At 57.2% G+C, this 18,125-nt stretch overlaps 1 protein-coding gene across 1 annotated transcript in view; it reads left to right on the top strand.

The window, feature by feature from the left end:
* Positions 1-18,125, top strand: part of Plxnb2 (plexin B2) — a 29,717-nt gene that overhangs the window by 1,587 nt on the left and 10,005 nt on the right. The window contains exons 2-12 of the mRNA XM_090328944.1: positions 9,668-9,720; positions 12,779-13,865; positions 14,117-14,299; positions 15,124-15,252; positions 15,633-15,733; positions 15,865-15,991; positions 16,243-16,396; positions 17,057-17,171; positions 17,255-17,363; positions 17,467-17,568; positions 17,851-17,943. Coding sequence (XP_090185070.1) covers positions 12,792-13,865; positions 14,117-14,299; positions 15,124-15,252; positions 15,633-15,733; positions 15,865-15,991; positions 16,243-16,396; positions 17,057-17,171; positions 17,255-17,363; positions 17,467-17,568; positions 17,851-17,943 — 2,187 coding nt within the window. The 5' untranslated portion in view covers positions 9,668-9,720; positions 12,779-12,791. The remainder of the gene's footprint in view (positions 1-9,667; positions 9,721-12,778; positions 13,866-14,116; positions 14,300-15,123; positions 15,253-15,632; positions 15,734-15,864; positions 15,992-16,242; positions 16,397-17,056; positions 17,172-17,254; positions 17,364-17,466; positions 17,569-17,850; positions 17,944-18,125) is intronic.

Genomic DNA, 18,125 nt, shown 5'->3' with positions numbered 1-18,125 from the left:
CCGGGCTGTGGGCTGGGAGCCCTGGAAGGGAGGGGCCGACAAGTCTGTACAGCTCTGACTACTACTCAGACCAGTCCCGGCAGGGTGGGGACTCATTATGGTTGGAGAGGTCCCCAAGGTTGGGCCCCTGCGGGTTCTGCTGCTCCTGGAGTAGTCCCTGGCACCTGTGAGGGAAGCATGGTCCCAGCCAGAAGACCTTTTCCCCCTCTAGAATCTGACGTAAGAGCCTCTTGAGGCCACCCTGGATATCCAGGTTCATGGACACTTTGAATGGGTTACATTCCTAGTTTGCATGGATATGGATTAGGCTGATTAGAAACATCCCCGAGGTCTTCAGTTTGAAACCTAAACCACCTGTCAGCCCCAAATAATTCACTGTCCAACTACTCGCAGAGCCCAGGCCACACCTGTATGTTTCCTCCATTGAGCCTCTCTGTGCTCAAGGCTAGCGCTCTACCACTGGAGCGCTTTTTCCATGTATATGGTACTGAGAACTCAAACTTAGGACTTCGTGCGTGCTAGGCGAGCACTCTAGCTCATCACCTTCCTAGCCCCGATCAGTTTGTCTTGAGGTGGTAGATTGAAGCCAGAGACAGAGCCCTCTGAGAAGCCATTGCTGGGTTAGCTGCCTGGGTCTCATGGCTCCTTGGCTCCCTGGGAGGCCATGTGCCCAGAAGCCTACATGGAGACCACACCGGGGAGCCAGAGCTGCCAGCTAAGGGCCAAGTGCAGAAGCACAGAGGCTTGGCCCTGGCCCAGGCTAGTGGAGCAGAAAAGATTGGATTGGAAGGCACTGGGGTGGGCTGGCAGCCTGGAGAGGGGTCCATATGGCACATGCACCCGTCCCCTTCCCCCACCAGGACTTTGTCTGTCCTGGGAACACATCACTGTGTCCTGTTCTCTGCCCAGTACCCACAACCTGGGACTAATGCTGATGGTCCCCCCAGAGACTTGGAATACGGACAGGGAGCCCTGGTGGGAAGAAGCTTCTCCCACCCCCCGTGCAGGGCCTCTGAGCTAGGTCAGACCTCTTCTGACAGCAGGTTCTCCCACGGAGGACTGTCCTGCAGCAGGCAGTCCTTTTTTAATTTCATTCCCTGGCTCTCTGGTTGCATCCTGTCTTCCTTCTGCCTTGCTCTCAAGAGCTTCCCATAACAGAATTTGCCTTAGATGGGTGGCAAGAAGTAGATGAGCTGAATTAGAACTCATGCACAGACTTGGCCAGTCCATGGAGGGGCTGAAGCAGTCCTCCTAGCCTCACCCCCCTTTGAGGAGGATACAGGGTCAGGGCAGTGGGTGACTAGACAGGGGTGAGGGCTTGGTAAGCCTCTTCCTCAGGGCTAATAGCTGTTTGTGTTTTGGAGCAGGGTGGTAGGTGAGGTGGGGCTGCACCACTGACTAATTACAGACTGGGAAGAATGGACTGGGCCTTTAATTGGGGGGGGGGCAATGTGTTGTGTGGGGGCCTTGAGTGTTTACTTTTCTTCTTTCCAGACCACACATGGTCCTCTGTCTCTTCCTCTCCATGGTTTCACATCCTCTGCTCATGCTTCTGTTCCCTGTCCCCTGTCCCCACCCCACCCCTCCAGGCCGTGGGCCCCTTTCCCCTCTGCTGACCTGGCAAGGACATTTCCTTGTCCTGGATTCTCTGGCCACAGGTGTGGCCGAGAGCCAGTCTGGCACAGCAGCCACCCTCCTGGCCTTTCTGCCTTTCTGCCTTCTGTCTGTTAGGTAGAGCATTTGAAGGGTGGGGCTGGGCTTTGACTCCTGGAACCTTCCTTACGCTGCTCTGTGGAATGAATGGACTTGTGACAATGACTATACTCAAGCCTCAGAGTCCAGGTGGCTAGAGAGGGATGAAGCAGGCTGTTCATAGAGGCCAAGGGCCCAGTAGGCTAATGTAGAGTTGGAGCTGGTTCTGAACCTCTGTAGCTCAAGCTCATCCCCCCCCTTCCCTCCTCCACCAGCACACACACACACACAGAGCTTGGCCCATCTAACTCCCCTGTGCTGGGCAGCCTTCCCTAGAGTGGACTGGTTAAGTTCACACCCGAGCTGCCGGCAGCTACGAACTGTAGGCTATGGACTAGAAAGGCTTCACCTGAACTGGGATTAGATGCCTGAGGACAAGGCCTAGGCTTAATGCCCGGACACTCTCCCTCAGCTTCCTGAGGCTTCTGAAACCCAGCAGTTCCCCATTCTGGTGCCAGTTGGGTCTGGCACTGTGCTGTAAGGAGAGGAAGGGAGGCCCCTTGGGTACAGCTTTAGTTCTGACTTCACTTCTGCCATTTGCCCAGCAGCCTGGCCTAGGGCATATCTGTCTGGGTACAGGGACTGGGCACCTGGAGTAGGGCCCCTGGGTCCCTCTGATATAACTGGCTGGCAGTTTCCACATGGAGCCCTGGGTGAGGAGACAGTGGCCATCTCACATCTCCATACCTGAACCTGCCCCATGTGGAAGCCTGTCTCTGCTAGAGGAAGAAAAATAATGCCTTGGTGTCAGAAGGTTACCTGTGTCAACACAGCCTTTGAGGGACCCTACAGGGTCACTGAAGGAGAGTCTGCTCCTGAGGCTGGAATGCTTCTGGCTGTCATGCTCTGCATGCCACTTTTGCAAGGCCGTATTGGCTCATTTGTCAGATTGGGGTTTACCAATCTTGTCTGTGTCTGGTACAAGGGGTACACCTAGGGGATGGTGGCATAGGCAGCTGCCAGGGCCTTGCGGAGGAGTGTCAGCCCTGCTCCCTCTACCTCCGAAGTGGTTGCTGAGGCTTTGGCAGTCTTCGGAAGAGACTGGAAATATGGTTTTGTGTGATTGGCAATTGTCCTGCTAAGTCCCTTGACTCATTCTTCGCAGTGTCCTGATCTTGAAACTAGGCAAGTGCTGGAGTCTTGAGAACAGCCACAAACACCAGAGAGCAGATTTGTCTTGGGGTGGAGAGGAATAACCAAGGAGACTTGAAACGTGTGGCTCACAGGCCAAGGGCCTGTGCCTAGAAGATGGCAACTCCCCTGGGGGAGGGGAAAACATCCCTGCTTGGACTTTCCCCTGTCCAGCCTCCTGCACTTGACACTAGGGCAAGTCTTCTGCCCACCAAGTGGGATAGGCTATTTTAAGTTGAGCTTGGCAAGGGTGAGTAGCAGGTGGTGGGAGGGAGGGGCTCCAGCATGGCTCACCCACCCTTTCGGCCTCAGAGATGTTTCCGTAGACAGGCTGGGGGGCGTGAAGGGGTTTGGCTGCCCCACCTCTGCACCGGTATCAGGCTTGATGCAGAGGAACACCACAAGAATCCTCAGAATTGTCTCTCTTGCCCAGCAGAACCCCATGGAGCACCAACTCCACCTTTCCCAAAGTTAGTATCTAGACCTGGAGACTCCACAAAGGCCTCCACGTGGCCAGATTGTAGTGTGTCCAAACTCCTGGCCAAACTGACCAGACACAGCAAGGAGCTCCTTCCTGGGCAGGAAGGCAGCGGAGCACCTTCTCCACCTCCCCACAGGCACTGTCACTGCCTCCACTCTAAGGCAAGAGCAGTGTTTCCTCCCTACGGCTCGCCCAACAGGGCTTTACCTGCTGTTTAATTGGCTAGCCTGCCCACTTTTGCCACACAGCTCTCTTCTGACCAGCTCTTGCTTGTCCAGTTCTGAGCGGGACTTGTTCATATCCCCCTACCCAGAGGCCTCATCCCAAGTGCCCTGATCTGGAGAACCTCCCTCAGGCTTAATTGTCCTGGAGTGGAATTCTGGGTGTTGAGGCGAGACCCCTGCTGGGGAGACTTGCAGTCAGCTTCTGGGCTGGTGTGTACCTCCACATGTGTGGTCATGTGTGAGTGGTGGCTGGCACCCTGGCCTGGCAAAGTGCCCAAACTAATTGTAGGGTTTGTCTGTGATTGGGGAGGCGGGCCGGGTGACCGCAGAGGCGCTGACAGGTCGACAAGATGACAGGCCTTGCTAGCTCATCCAGCCCCTCCATACCCACTCCCACTCCTGCTCACTGAGACCAGGGAGGGGGCTCTGGGCAGAACTGGTCCTGGGCCATCTGTAGCCTATATAAGGTCCAGACTGCCATGGCCAGGACCTGGTCTCCGAACAAACAGCTTTTTTGCGGGGGGGGGGGGGGGGGGAGAGCAGTGAGCCTGGGAAAGGGATGAGATGTGGTAAGGCAAGATGGCAGGAAGACAAGCACCAGTGCTAGTAGCTCAAGATCCTCCAAGCCCTGAGGGAAGTCCCCTTCTGAGGCTGGGCAGCTGTCTGAACACTCCTGGTCCTGATTAACCTGGCGGGGGTAACAAGACCATCTATGCCCTCCCCCAGCATGCTGTGTTTGTGCGCCATGCAAGATGTGGAAGAACAAGAAGGGTGTAGGTCTGGGCCCCCATGACTCACACCTGTAATCCTTGCCACTCAGGAGGCTGAGATCTGAGGAAGATGAGTGGAAGCCGGCCTGGGCAGGAAAGGCCGGGAGAGTGCTCCTTTGGCCCTTCACGGGGCTTGAACTCAGGAGTCTGCTCAAGCCTAGCTCTCCACCAGTTGGAGCCACTTGCAGTTTTCTGACGATTCATTGGAGGTAAAGTCTCGTGGACTTTCCTGCCAGGGCATTGCACTACCATCCTCAGATCTCAGCCGCTTCAGTCACTGTCACCTGGCTTCCATGGGAACCTTATTCCCAATTAACCACTGAAAAGCCACAAGTGGAGCTGTGGCTCAAGTGGTAGAGTGCTTTAGCACAACAGCTCAGGGTCAGCACCCAGGCACCGCGGTCAAGCCCCAGGACTGGCTGTGAATTAGTGGGGTACGGCCTTGTCTAGGCAGGACATGGTGGTGGGTTGGTGGCAGTGGAGACTGCAGTCTAGTCACCACAATATGCCTGGCATGGAAAAAGGCATTGGAGGGCCAGGTGCAAAGGCTCCGGTCCAGAGTGGCCTTGGGTACCCGGGCAAGGGAGATGAGGAGGGACGGGGCCTGCTCACCCGGAACCGAGGGCGGGGTAGGGAGGAGCCGAGGAGGCGGTGGGCCGCGTTGGTGGGGAGGGGGAGCCCCAGGTGGCCCGGCGGCGCCGGGCGGGGAGCTGGTCTGTCCCTCGAGCCCCACCCCTGCCCCCAGCTCAGGTGGCGCCGGAAGAGCTCGGTCTGCCGAGCTCGGGGGAGTCTGGCTGGCCGGGCTGAGGTCGGGGGCTGCCGCGGGCGGCTGTGCTGGAGCCCGGGTCGACCTCCGGCGGGGCGGAGCTGCCTCGCGCGCCTCCCCCGGGGCGGACGAGGGTGGGTGAGGCCGGTCAGGTGAGTCCCGGGAGGGCGGACGGGCGGGGGCCGGGGGGGGGGGGGCGGGGGATCGGGGAGCCCGGCCTGCCCAGGCCGGTGACCGCCCTGCTGGGGCGCCCCGAGCCCCGGGGAGCCCGGGGAACTGCCGCGGCGCCCCCGCCCTCCCCGCCCGCAGCTCCCGCAGGCTGGGCGCCGGCGCGGCGGACTCTGCCACCTGCCGTGCCCCGCGAGGCGACTCCAGCCGGGCGCCTGGGCTCCCGTGCCGCGCTCGGGCGGGTTCCGTCGTCGTCGTGTCGTCGTCGTCGCCCGCCCTGGGACGGGCCAGGCCTCAGCCCCTCCCGGGCCCGCGCTCGTTTTGAAAACAGCGGAGGCTCGGATCCTCAGATGCGCGGCCTGCTTGATTCCTCCAGGACTTGTGGAAGATCTGCGAACTTGGCTCCAGAGCCGAGGGGGAGAGGCGGGCGGGGGCTGGCGGGGGCCCGGCCGGGACTGCGCCCTGCGCCCTGCGCCCCTGCCACCCTGCGCCCGGCCGCCCTGCGCCCGGCCCCTCCACGCTCCCCTCCTCAGAGCCTTGGGAGTTGTCTCTCCAAGTTGGCCTGTGCCTTGGTTCTCATCTTTGGCCTAGTGGTAGAGTGCTTGCCTGGCATGCAGGAAGACCCGGGTTCGATTCCCCAGTACCACATACACAGAAAAAGCCAGAAGTGGTGCTGAGGCTCAAGTGGTAGAGCTCTAGCCTTGAGAAAGTCCAAGGACAGTGCTCCCAGGACTGGCAAAAAAAAAGGGGGGGGGAGGGAGAAGAAAAGAGGAAGGAGAAGGAGGAAAGAGAAAGAAGAAAAGGAGGAGGAGGAAATGTACCAAGCCACACCCAGTGGCTCCCGCCTGCTATCCTAGCTACTCAGGAGACTGAGATGTGAGGGTTGAGGTTCAAAGCCAGCCCAGGGCTGGGGTTGGACAGGAAAAAGAAACTACTCAGAGCCTGTGTTTGTCTAAAGAACTCCAGCTCTACTCCACCCTAGAGCCCTGTCCTGCGTGATTGCCCTTGGGGGGGTGTTGCTGTGCCTGACTGCCTCTGGAGTGGGGCAGGGTAGGGGTCGTGGGTGGGCAGGGGAACTTGAGGAGGAAGCCCTAGGGGACCCAGCTGGAGGAAGGCTCTGGTTGGTCTCCTGCCCTTCCTCAAGGTTTGGGGCTGATAGAGGACAAGTATGTTTTCAGCACCCTCATTCCCTGGTCAAACCTTGTCCACAAGGGCCCCTCAGCAAAGGTCACAGAGCACGGTGACGAGTTCCACAGGGCTTGCTTCCTAGAGCTCTGAGGTAGGAGCTGTTATTCCCAGTCTACACAAACGAAAGCACAAAGCATCTTTGTAAGTAGTGTGCATAATCCTGCTAGAAAGTGGCAAGGCTGGGATTTAAACCCAGTGTCTGGTACAGAGTTGGGCCCTTGAGGCTCCAGCACTGAGGTGGGAAGAGAGCTACTTGGGCCAGGTGTTGGGCGTGGTTTGCAGTTGTTCAGGGTCATGGACACTCAGGAAAGAAGTTTTCATCTGGGTTATGGAAGGGACACTCCTGGGAGCAGAAGATGCCAGCATAGAAGCAGTAGGCCAGGGGTTGGTCCAGAAGAGAAGGCAGGACCCTGGCTTTGTTGTCTAGGAAGTCTTGAGCCAGAGGATCCTGATGGCTGGGAGATAGGACATCAAGGGACAGCCTGCCTTCAGGAGGATCTGCCTGGCCAGTGGGCCATTCAGCCAGACCTTAGTGTGGTGAGTCAGGCTCGCCCTGGTGGAGGTGTGGTGCTCAGAAAAGGCCAGCAATAGAGTAGGCTGCCTGCAGTAGACTCTCCAGTGAGCCAGAGGATCTTCCATGAGAAGTTGGGGTGGGGGTGGTAGAGGAGGCTGTGGGAGCAGCCACTCAAGACAGAGGAACTGAGATAACAGAGCCGGCCAGTGTGCCTGGAGTGGAGGCCAGTTCTCTGCTGGCTGCAGCCTTTCTCCTGGGCTGTTTCTTCCCAGGGAGGCCTGGATCTGCCCTGTGGTTTTGCTACTGCATTGTAGAGGAACAGCCCATTAGCCTGTTTAACAAAGGCTGTGTTTACTGTGGAGCAAAAGGGTGTCCTCTGTCCCATGCCTGCCCCTGGAGCCCCTAGAATTCGGAGTGCCCCCTACCCCAACCCCACCAGCCCCTCAGGCAGGTTAACCCCTTCCTGCTCAGCCTCGCCTTGAAGGCACTGCACGTGCGGTGCCTGTCTTGCCCCTGCTGGTGTACTTGGATTCACCATAGTTCTAGCCTGTGTCCTGTGGCATAGGCCGGTGCGGGGTGTGAGGGGACTCCACTGCTGCATAGAGGAAGGTCCTGAGGAGGTGGACGGGAGCTCTGGGCTCAGGGGAGAAGGTGTTAGGGGGCTTTACAAGCCCAGCAGAGCTGTGAGCAGACCTGGAGTGCCTCACACTAAGGCCTAACCTACCCAGTGCCTAACCTCTGGATAGGGAAACGAGAAGGCCAAGTCTTGAAGTGGAGTAGAGCCGAAGAATATGGGCCTCCCCTCCCCTCACTCCCCCTCCCCCTCCTGCCCTCCCCTCACTCCCTGCCCTCCCCCTCCCACCCTCCCCTCACTCCCTGCCCCCCTCCCACTCCCATGTCAATGTCGAGGGCCTGGGCACTGGCCCTGGGTTCCTTTTGCTCAAAGCTAGCACTCTACCACTTGAGCCACAGTGCTACTTCCTGCTTTTTCTGTGATTCATTTGAGATAAGAGTGTCATGGATTTTATTGCCCGGGCTGGCTTCAAACCACAACCCTCAGACCTCAGCCTCCTGAGTAGCAAGAATTAGAGATGTGAGCCACCAGTACCCAGCCAGTACATCATCTTTAAAAAATACCAAAAAAAAAACTTAAGACAAGTAATAATCAAATGCATTCTTAAACTGATTTTAAAAAATAGCAAGTAAAGGACCAGGAGTTTGGCCTGGTGGTAGAGTGCTTGCCTAGCATGCACGAAGACCCAGATTTGACTCCTCCCTACCACATACGTAGAAAAGCCAGAAGTGTTGCTGGGGCCTAAGTGGTAGAGAGCTACCCTTGAGAAAGCTCAAGCCCAGGACTGGCCAAAAAAAAAGAACCCAAGTAAAATAATTTGCTGCTTCGGCTCCCCACACCCATCTCCCAAAGTTCATTGCTGTTTCGCGTCAGATTTAGGGCTCCTAGGTCAGCACCAACTGTGCCATTTCCAGTGTCCTGGGGTGGGTGTGGGGGGAGTGTTAGGTTGCTTCTCAGTCATTCCCTACAGAAACCATGCTGAGGACCCCTGGCCTGTGCTTTCCTGTGGGCATAGATGGACTATGCTTCTAGAATGAGAGGATACAACAGCAACTGTTGCTGAGTGCTACAGTATAACATTCTCGGGCTTTTTCATGAATGGATTCATTTAGTTCCTACAAGCCCCTGAGGAAAACTCACCTTAACTGTCTCCATTTCACAGATGGGGAAGCAAGGCACAGAGAAATTAAGTAACTTTCCAAGGTCTCCTAGCTACTAATGAGAACTGTGAGGTCATGAGTACACCTGTTTTTCAGAAAGCAGTTCTAATCAAAGTAATAAACATGCCTAGTTCTAAAAGGCGACATAATGGGAGGTAACTTGGCTGGCACCTGCAGCTCATGCCTGCAACCCCAGATATTTAGGAGGCTTAGATCTGAGGCTGAGGATTGTGGTTCAAAGGACAATTTTTGACTTTTCAATTAGCCACCAAAAAAGCTGGAAGTTGCTGGGCTTGGTGGCTCACACCTATAATCTTAGTTACTCAGGAGGCTGAGATCTGAGGATCTCCGTTCAAAGCCAGCCTAGGCACTAAAGAACTTGAGTCTCTCATCTCCAGTTAATCACTAGAAAATGGGAAGTGGGGCCTCGAGCTGAGAAGCTCCGGGACAACACCCAGGCCCAGGAGTGGGATGGTATCCTTGAGCTGAAGAGCTCAGGGACAGTGCTCAGGCTCAGAGTTCAAGCCCCATGACTGACAGGGAAAAAAACTAGAAGTTCAGCTTTGCTCAAGTGCTAGAATACTAGCTTTGAGCCAGAAAGCTCAGCTTACAAACTGCTCCGGCCCTGACTTCAAGTTCCAGGACCTGTTCATGCACATGCATGTGTGTGCACACGTGCAGACGCGTGCACACACGCACAGAGCTGCCCTCCACAGGAGAGTTAGCAGCCTTCTAGACCCCTTCTCTAGAAAGGTCAGCCGAATGAGCTTGTTTTAGGGCTAGCCTAGCGTCTTGGAAGTATGGAATGAGGAACCATGAGTGAAATGAGTGGGCAGAGGCCAGATGGGGTCTCGTGGGCTCTTCTCCCTCCCTCAGAATGAGGAGCTGAGACAGGGTGGGAGCTGCTCACATAACCACCATCTCTCTTTTGCCTCCTAGAGGGTCCTGATGCCAGCCTGGGGCAGAGACTGAGCGACACTACTGGATCTTTGGTGAGCAGGTATCTTGCGCAAATTATCCTTCATAGGGTCTTTAAGGTTGTTTGGGTAGAGTGTGACACACATGCATGTCCCTTTGTAACCTCTCTCATGCCCTGGACAAATGATCAGACGGAAGAAGAGCTCAGAGGGTAAAAGAGCAGTGTGCAGGCTCCTGGCTTCCCTGGGGGAGGGGGAGTCTTCTGCCTGTGACCCTGAGGCACCTGAGTTCTGAGTCCAGGCCTTGCTCATGTAGGCAGGGTATTAGGCTCTAAGATGATAGGGCTGAGAATCAAGGGGCAGAGGGGGGCTGCCCAGACATTTTCCGGACCAGCAGCAGGCTAGTTTTTGTGGCTTCTTGGAAGTGCAGGAAGAAGGCTATCTGGTGCTGGGGAGGAAACCCCCACTATCCTGCAAGTAGGGGTCTGGGACTTAGTTCAAAACAGGAAGCTCCCACTGCTGTCTCCCATTCCAGGAACTTCAGTGGCGGGAAGCTCAGCCACTGGGCCTGCTGCCCACTGAGCTCTGTACTGGATCAGGTGCCCTTTGCTCTGGGGCCTGGTCAGGCAGATTGCCCAAGGCCTTGTTTGCCCAGGAAGTAGAAGAGAGCCTGTAATGCCTGGCCACTTCTAGCCACCCATATGGCACTAGGATTAAAGCCTCCCTCTGCCTACCACTTCTAGGTCAGACCTTGACTTACTCCATAGAGGGGTGGCCCAAGGGTTCCAGAAGCTGATTAGCTCAGGTTCAAGTTCTGGCCTTGAGCACTTAGACCAGGAGGAGGTCAGAGGTGGAGCCTGATGCTCCCTGCACCCACCTGGATGGGTGGTGAAGTTTCTGCTAAGGCTGTGACTTGCAACCCCTCTCCACCCGCACCCCCCCCCCAACATTCCATTCATTCCACTCCTAGGAGCTGCGGCCAACCAGGCAGGACTGGTTTGCTAGTTGGCCAGGCCTAGGTGTTATATTGAGTGGGGCCACCAGGCATAGAGGACTTGCCCCCATGACAGATGGTAAGGTGGGGAAGGTCCCCTCAGTGCCTGCACCCACTTGGGCTATGGACCTTTGGGGTCTGGGCTTGTGGGCACTCAGGAGTCAGGTCTTTGAGGTGGGAAAGGAGGCTGCTGGCTCCCAGGGGCAAGCCTTCATCCTAACGGTGCCTCCTGCCAGCCTGTCCTCATGGCACATTACAGAAGGGTGTGACTGAGTGGCCTTCTGAACAGGCAGAGCCCACACCAAGACATCAGGTTCCTTTGGACCAACACTTTCTAGATAAAACCAGAGTCCCTCCTAAGCTCACCCCTGCCCTCCCCCATCCGGGCACTCTGCCCAGCTCTTCTCTCCTTCCTGTCCACCTGAGTCAGAGAGGAGGACCCTGATCTGGGCACAGTGAGGACTGGACCCTCGATTATCCAAGGGTATCAAGTACTCTCCTCTCCAAAGCCAGTGTTTGCCAGCCTGGCCACCTTCCTCTTGGTGAGGCCCCGGGACACCCTGGCCCTTCACTTCCTTCCTTCACAGCTCCCAGAGGACACATTCTCCCCTCCCACCCTGCCCAGCCTCCTCAGGGACTCCTCTGTTCCTGTGTCCGCTCTTTCCGACATCCTCCCACTGGCCGCGGGGGGCAGGACCATGAGTTTGCGGGCTGGGTCCGTCCAGAGTAGGTCTCGTTCTGAACAGAGTGGCCAGGTTACTGAAGCACCACGCCTCTCCGGTGGTGGTCCTTCAGCAGAGGCTTTGTCAGCCAAGTGCTTCTTCCTCAGTTCACCTTCTCAGGAGCTATGAGCACAGAGCAGAGGGAAGCGGAATGGACGTGGAGACTGCCTCAGCCCAGGTGGAGGCTCGCTGGGGCCCGAGCAGAGCGGACACTGTCCTCAGGGAAGACACACATGTGGGGGTGGGGGGAAGACACAGAGGGAGGAAATGCCTTGGGTTTGTTTGGGTTTTGTTTGTTTGTTTGTTTTTTGCCAGTCCTAGGCTTAGGCTCAGGGCCTGAGCACTGTCCTTGGGCTTTTTCAAGGCTAGAGCTCTACCACTTGAGCCACAGCACCACTTCTGGCTTTTCTAGGTATGTGGTACCGAGGAATTGAACCTGGGTCTTCGTGCCTGCTAGGCAATCGCTACCACTAGGCCAAACTCCCAGCCCCATGGTGTTTGTTTTGTTTTGTTTTGTTTTGTTTTTGATGGTCCTGGGCCTTGAACTCAGGGTCTAGGCTCTGTCCCTGTGCCTTTCTGTGCTCAAGGCTAGAGCTCTACTACCTGAACTACAGCGCCACTTCCAGTTTTTTTCTGTTTATGTGGTACTGAGGAATCAAACCCAGGGCTTCATGTGTGCTAGGTAAGCCCTCTACCACAAAGCCACATTCCCAGCCCTCTGAGATTCTTGTCTCCAGTTAACCACCCACAGCACCCCAGCTCTTAAGTTCAAGCCCCAGTATTAGCACACACACATAAAACAAAAACAGAATAAGGCCTTGTGGAAGGGCCCAGAAGGCACCAAGGAAGTGATGGCGGGGAGACTGAGAAGGCAGAGCTAACCTGGACCAAGAGCTCTTACGCTAAGCTTAGCTTCGCACAGTAGCCCATCTCATTTCCATCAGCAGTTCTGGTCTCTGCTTTACTTCAGGCTGTACCAGGTGTCCTGCCAGAAGAGCCAATGTGTGGTCTACTGTTCCTTATAATCCAGGGTCTGTTGGCCTGGGCTTGCTCCACGGAGCTTGGAGTCTGGGACCAAAGCGCTCTGGACCACCCGTAGCTTCTTGAAGTCACGAGGAGACACGGGGTGAACACCGTGTGTGTGGAGGTGTACTGTAGGCTCTTGGGGTCACTTAGTGAAGACCATGCGCGTGGAGATGTATTATGTCACCTCAAAAACTAGATTGCAAGTTCTCCCAGGTGACTAGCAGTTGTGACTTGGGCCTGGCCATCGATTAAACTGTAGGGTGAACTTCCTGAGAAACTAGGAAATGATTCCCTTCAGGGGGACAGGCGGGTATGAAGGGAAGAAAAGGCAGAGGGATGGTGATCCTGTCACTCAGGGCTGAGGCTCCCTCCCCATCCTCTCTCCTCGCAGAGTTCCCGGAGCAATGGCTCTGCCCTTCCGGGCCCTGGCTCTCCTGAGTCTGCTGGGCCTGGGTGCAAGCCTGCGGCCCCACCAGCTGGACTTCTACCGCAGCAACACGGAGCTGAACCACCTAGTGGTAGATGAGGATTCGGGTGTGGTGTACGTGGGGGCGGTGAACGCGCTCTACCAGCTGAGTGCTGACCTGCGGCTCCAGGAGCAGGCAGTTACAGGCCCCGCCCTGGACAACAAAAAGTGTACCCCCCCCATCGAGGCCAGCCAGTGCCACGAAGCGGTGTCCACCAACAACGTCAACCAGCTGCTGCTGCTGGACCCGCCCGGGAAGCGCCTGGTGGAGTGCGGCAGCCTCTTCAAGGGCATCTGTGCCCTGCGCGCTCTGAGCAACATCTCCGTGCGCCTCTTCTACGAGGATGGCAGTGGGGAGAAGTCCTTCGTGGCTAGCAATGATGAGTGCGTGGCCACCGTGGGACTGGTGAGCTCCGCCCGCCCCGGCGCCGAGCGCGTGCTGTTTGTGGGCAAAGGCAATGGCCCCCACGACAACGGCGTCATCGTGAGCACCCGCCTGCTGGACCGAGCCGAGGGCAGGGAGGCCTTTGAGGCGGCCTCCGACCACACCACGTTCAAGGCTGGCTACCTTTCCACCAACACGCAGCAGTTTGTGGCAGCCTTTGAAGACGGGCCCTACGTCTTCTTCATCTTCAACCAGCAGGACAAGCACCCTGCTCAGAACCGCACGCTGCTGGCACGCCTGTGCAAAGACGACCCCTCGTACTACTCTTACGTGGAGATGGACCTGCAGTGTCGGGACCCTAGCGAGCCCCAGGGCCTTGTCTTCGGCGTCTGCCTCGCAGCCTCTGTGACCGCACCTGGCACCAATAGAACCCTGTATGCTGTCTTCAGCAGAGACGGCCGCAGCAGCGGGGGCCCTGGGGCCGGCCTCTGCCTGTTTCCACTGAGTGAGGTCCATGACAAAATGGAAGCCAACCGCAACACTTGCTACACGGGTACCCGCGAAGCCAGCCGTGACACCTTCTACAAACCTTTCCACGGCGAGATCCACTGTGGGGGCCACGTACTGGTACGTCTCCTATCTGTACACGGGTGCCACCTTCCCTTCTCCTTGTACATGTGCATTGTAGTTTGGGTGGGGGCGGCACCAGGCTAGATGCATAGATGCCACTTTTGGGTGTGTCAGTCATTGGGCCTGGGCATTGGGGCAGGGCCGTGAGCACGGTGGACAGGTTCTCAGGAATGTGCGTGAGATGACATGTCTGGCGCTGTCCACAAGGAGATCAGTACCCCCTGCTGAAACTGACGTCACGATCACAGGGTGCCAGCGAAAGCTTCCCCTGTGGCTCAGAACACCTACCCTATCCACTGGGCAGCCGTGATGGGCTCACCGCCACAGCCCTGCTACAGCGTGGAGGCCTCAATCTCACAGCTGTCATAGTAACTGCTGAGAACAACCACACCATTGCTTTCCTGGGCACCTCTGATGGCCGGATCCTCAAGGTAAGGCCCTGGACTGAGCATGTTGGTTTATCCTTGAGTCCCAGCTACGAGGGAGGTACCGTTAGGGTTCTGGTCCAGTGCAGCTCCCAGGCAAACAATAGACTCTACTGATCACACCAGTGACTCACACCTGTAATCCTAGCTGCTCGGGAAGCTGAGATCTGAGGACTGAGGTTCAAAAAAACCAGACTGGGCAGGAAAGTCTGTGAGGCTCTTAACTCCAATAAGCTATAAAAAGCTGGAAGTGGGGCTGGGAGTGTAGCCTAGTGGTGGAGTGCTCGCCTAGAACGCACACAGCCCTGGGTTCGGTTCCTCAGTATCACAGCCACAGAAAATGCCAGAAGTGGTAGAAGCTCAGGGACACTGCCTAGGCCCTGGGTTCAAGTCCAGGACTGGCAAAAAAAAAACAAACAAGGAAAGATAAAAAGTTGGAAGTGAGCCAGGTATCAGTAGCTTATGCCCGTAATCTAGTTACTCAGGAGGCTAAGATCTGAGAACTGAGGTTCAAAGCCATCCTGAGCAAGAAAGTCCGTGAGACTCTTACTTCCAGATGGAAGTGGTGCTGTGGCTCAGCTGGTAGAGGACAGCCTTGAGCCAAAATGCTGAGGGACAGTGGTGCTCAGGCCCTGAGTTCAGGCCCCAAAATAACAGAAAAATAAAAGACTGGGGGCCTTCTCAGCAAGTGGGAAACTGAGTTCAAACTCTAGCACTACCCGATAACTAAGGTGAGGTCCTGAGTCTGGACAGGCAGGCTGTCGGCACAGGGTAGCAACCACGCAGGCAGGCACAGGCCCCGCCCTCATGCGGCACCCTGGCACCCACAGGTTTACCTTGCCCCGGATGGCACCTCTGCAGAATATGGCTCTATCCTCGTGGAGATCAACAAGAGAATCAAGCGGGACCTGGCACTCTCTGGAGACCTGACTAGTCTGTATGCCATGACCCAGGACAAGGTGAGCCTGGAGCCACGCCTCGCAGGGGCTTCTGTGATCCCGGCTGGTGGGTGCCATGGAGGACGACCTGGGCCCAGCCTGTACCTCTGCAGTACCCTTCCCCCTCTGCACCCCGTTGGTTTTTCATCTGACCTGTGTCTCCACATACTGGCTCCGTGTCTGAGGTTGGGCAAGAAGGCAGGGGACCTTGTGAGTTCTGCCACTGGACACAGCTCCGTGCCCTGAACTGGGGCTGTCCCTCAGAACAGGTGCAGAGAACTTGATGAGCTCTGAGAATACACGGGGTGGGGCTCCTGGCAGCCACAAACCTGCTGTTGTCCGAGGTTTTCCAGGGCCGCCAGAAGAGTCCTGAGTCTGAGGGAGGCCCCGTGTCTCCGTAGGTCTTCCGGCTCCCAGTGCAGGAGTGTCTGAACTACCAGACCTGCGCACAGTGCCGGGACTCCCAGGACCCCTACTGCGGGTGGTGTGTCATCGAGGGCCGGTGAGCATTCTGCCCTTGCCTTGGGGGCCTCGAGGATGACGACGACTCGGGCAGGGGGTGGGCACAGCCCTATCCGGAGGAAAACAAGACGTCAGCTTGAAGGATGCTAGGGTTGTCCTCTGTCCTCACAGGTGCACCAGGAGGGTTGAGTGCCCACGGGCTGAGGAGACTGGCCATTGGTTATGGAGCCGAGACAAGACCTGTGTGGCTGTCATTGATGCCCAGCCGCAGAACATGAGCCGGCGGGCCCAGGGCGAGGTGGGTGGCAGGGGATGAGCAGGGCTGGGACAAGGTTGCTGCTGCGGGCTTGGACATTGCTCTTCCACCCGCGGCTCGGTACCTAGGGTACCCTCGGGGCCCTTGTGTGGGCACCTGTACAGGGGCTTTCCAGGGAAAATGGAATCAGGTTCTGGAAGATAATCTGGGATGTTGGCCTGCCCGTTTAAGGGCCTTCTGGAAAAGTGGGTGGGGCCAGAGGACTTGGTACAAGCCATTCACCCCTCTTGCAGGTGCAGCTGACTGTCAGCCCCCTCCCTACCCTGACCCCCGAGGATGAACTGCTGTGCCACTTTGGTGACTTGCCGACACACCCCGCCCGCGTGGAAGGGGATGTTGTCATCTGTTACTCCCCCAGCAACATACCTACCACACCACCAGGCCAGGGTGAGGCATGGCTGCTTGCCGCCACACAGTCCTGCACTGTGTGCAGTCTGTCTGGTGCCATGTTGGAGCCAGTTCTGGCATTCCGGCTGCTCTTGTGGGTCACCTCTAAGCCGTGGGTGAGGCTGCAGGAGAGGCGCAGGGGCCCTTGCCTGGAGAGGCAGCCCTGGCATGGCATAGGGTTCTCAGCACTGTGTTCCACTTCCTCGGTGGCTCAGGCTCCAGGGTCCAGGCGCTGTCCTCTGTGCAGGCATTCTTTGCTCCTCCCTGTACTATCCAGCCTGGGTCAGGTAGGACTTCCCTAAGGACGAGGGTCCTGAATGTGTCACCTGAGAACTGGGGGCAGCAGGTCACATAGTGACGTGGGAAGGGACCTGGCAGGTCTTTCTACGCAGACTTGGAGGAGCCACTGCTCTCAGTACTCGAAGGAGCAAGGAGAGATTGCAAATGCAGACAGCCCCTAGGGAGAAATGCAAGTCCACTCCTGGGAGCTGACATCTGAGCCATGTCTGAGGCAGGCAGCAGGCCCAGCCGAGCCCCAGTGCTGTCTCTCCACCTTGGGCCCCGAGGCCTTAAGTCTTACCTGTTCTCAGCCTGAGCTGGGGGAAGAGCGGGCACCAGGGGAGGCTGTCTCCTGACACAGTCCCTGCCTGTCCTCTGCAGACCATGTGACTGTGAACATCCAGCTCCTCTTCAAACGAGGCCACATCTTCCTTACCTCCCACCAGTACCCCTTCTATGACTGTCCAGAGGCCATGAGTCTGGTGGAGAACCTGCCGTGAGTCATCTTACGCTACCTTCAGCACCCTCTCACTGCACTCCACCCCAGACTCAGGTGCCACTCAACAGCCCTCTCTCTAGGTGCATCTCCTGTGCCAGCAACCGCTGGACCTGCCAGTGGGACCTACGCTACCATGAGTGCCGGGAGGCCTCCCTTAACCCTGAGGATGGCATCATTCGTCCCCACATGGTATGTGGTGGGCCCACACGGTATATGCTCTGGCCCTGTGATCAGGACCGGGGAGGGGGGGGGGACCGGAGTGACCCACCTGACTAGCTGTTCTCTCTTCCAGGAGGACAGTTGTCCCCAGTTCCTGGACCCCAGCCCTCTGGTCATCCCCATGAACTTTGAAACAGAAGTAACTTTCCAGGGCAAGAACCTGGACACCGTGAAGGTGTGAGGAGACCCGGGTCTTGGGGGTGTCTTGGCCCTGCCCTCCGGGACCTTGCCCGTCCATGTCCTCCATCTCAGGATCTAGCTTGGGGAGACAGCAGTCAGGAGATGTGGAGGAAGGCAGGCTGGGCGATGGCGCCTCACGATGGGTCAGGTGGTGAGGTTCCCCGAGGACAGGCACGGAGGGTCTTGGGTGGCATGGGGCCACAGTGCTTGAGGCAACGCGGGCGGGGCAAGCGAGCTAGCTGACTTGTGCAGCATTTGCTGACCAGGTTGTCTGCAGGGCTCTTCCCTGCACGTGGGCAGCGACCTGATGAAGTTCGAGGAGCCAGTGACCATGCAGGAACCGGGGACCTTCTTCTTTCGAACCCCAAAGGTACAGTTACAAGGCCGGCATACTGGGCTGCTGTTGTCCTGGGGTCCTCGGAGGGCCCAGGATTAGGCTTACCACCCCTGCTCACCAGAAGCAGGTGCCCCCTTCACCTCTGTCTGTGTCACTGTCACCGAGAGTTCAGTCTTCCCTTGGGTGTCTGTGAGGTGTGAAGATCTGTCTCATTT

Source organism: Megascapheus bottae, chromosome 2 (genome assembly GCF_031878675.1).
Source record: "Megascapheus bottae isolate mThoBot1 chromosome 2, mThoBot2.hap1, whole genome shotgun sequence".
Taxonomy (NCBI): Eukaryota; Metazoa; Chordata; class Mammalia; order Rodentia; family Geomyidae; genus Megascapheus; species Megascapheus bottae.
This window is presented reverse-complemented; position numbering and strand designations above follow the sequence as displayed.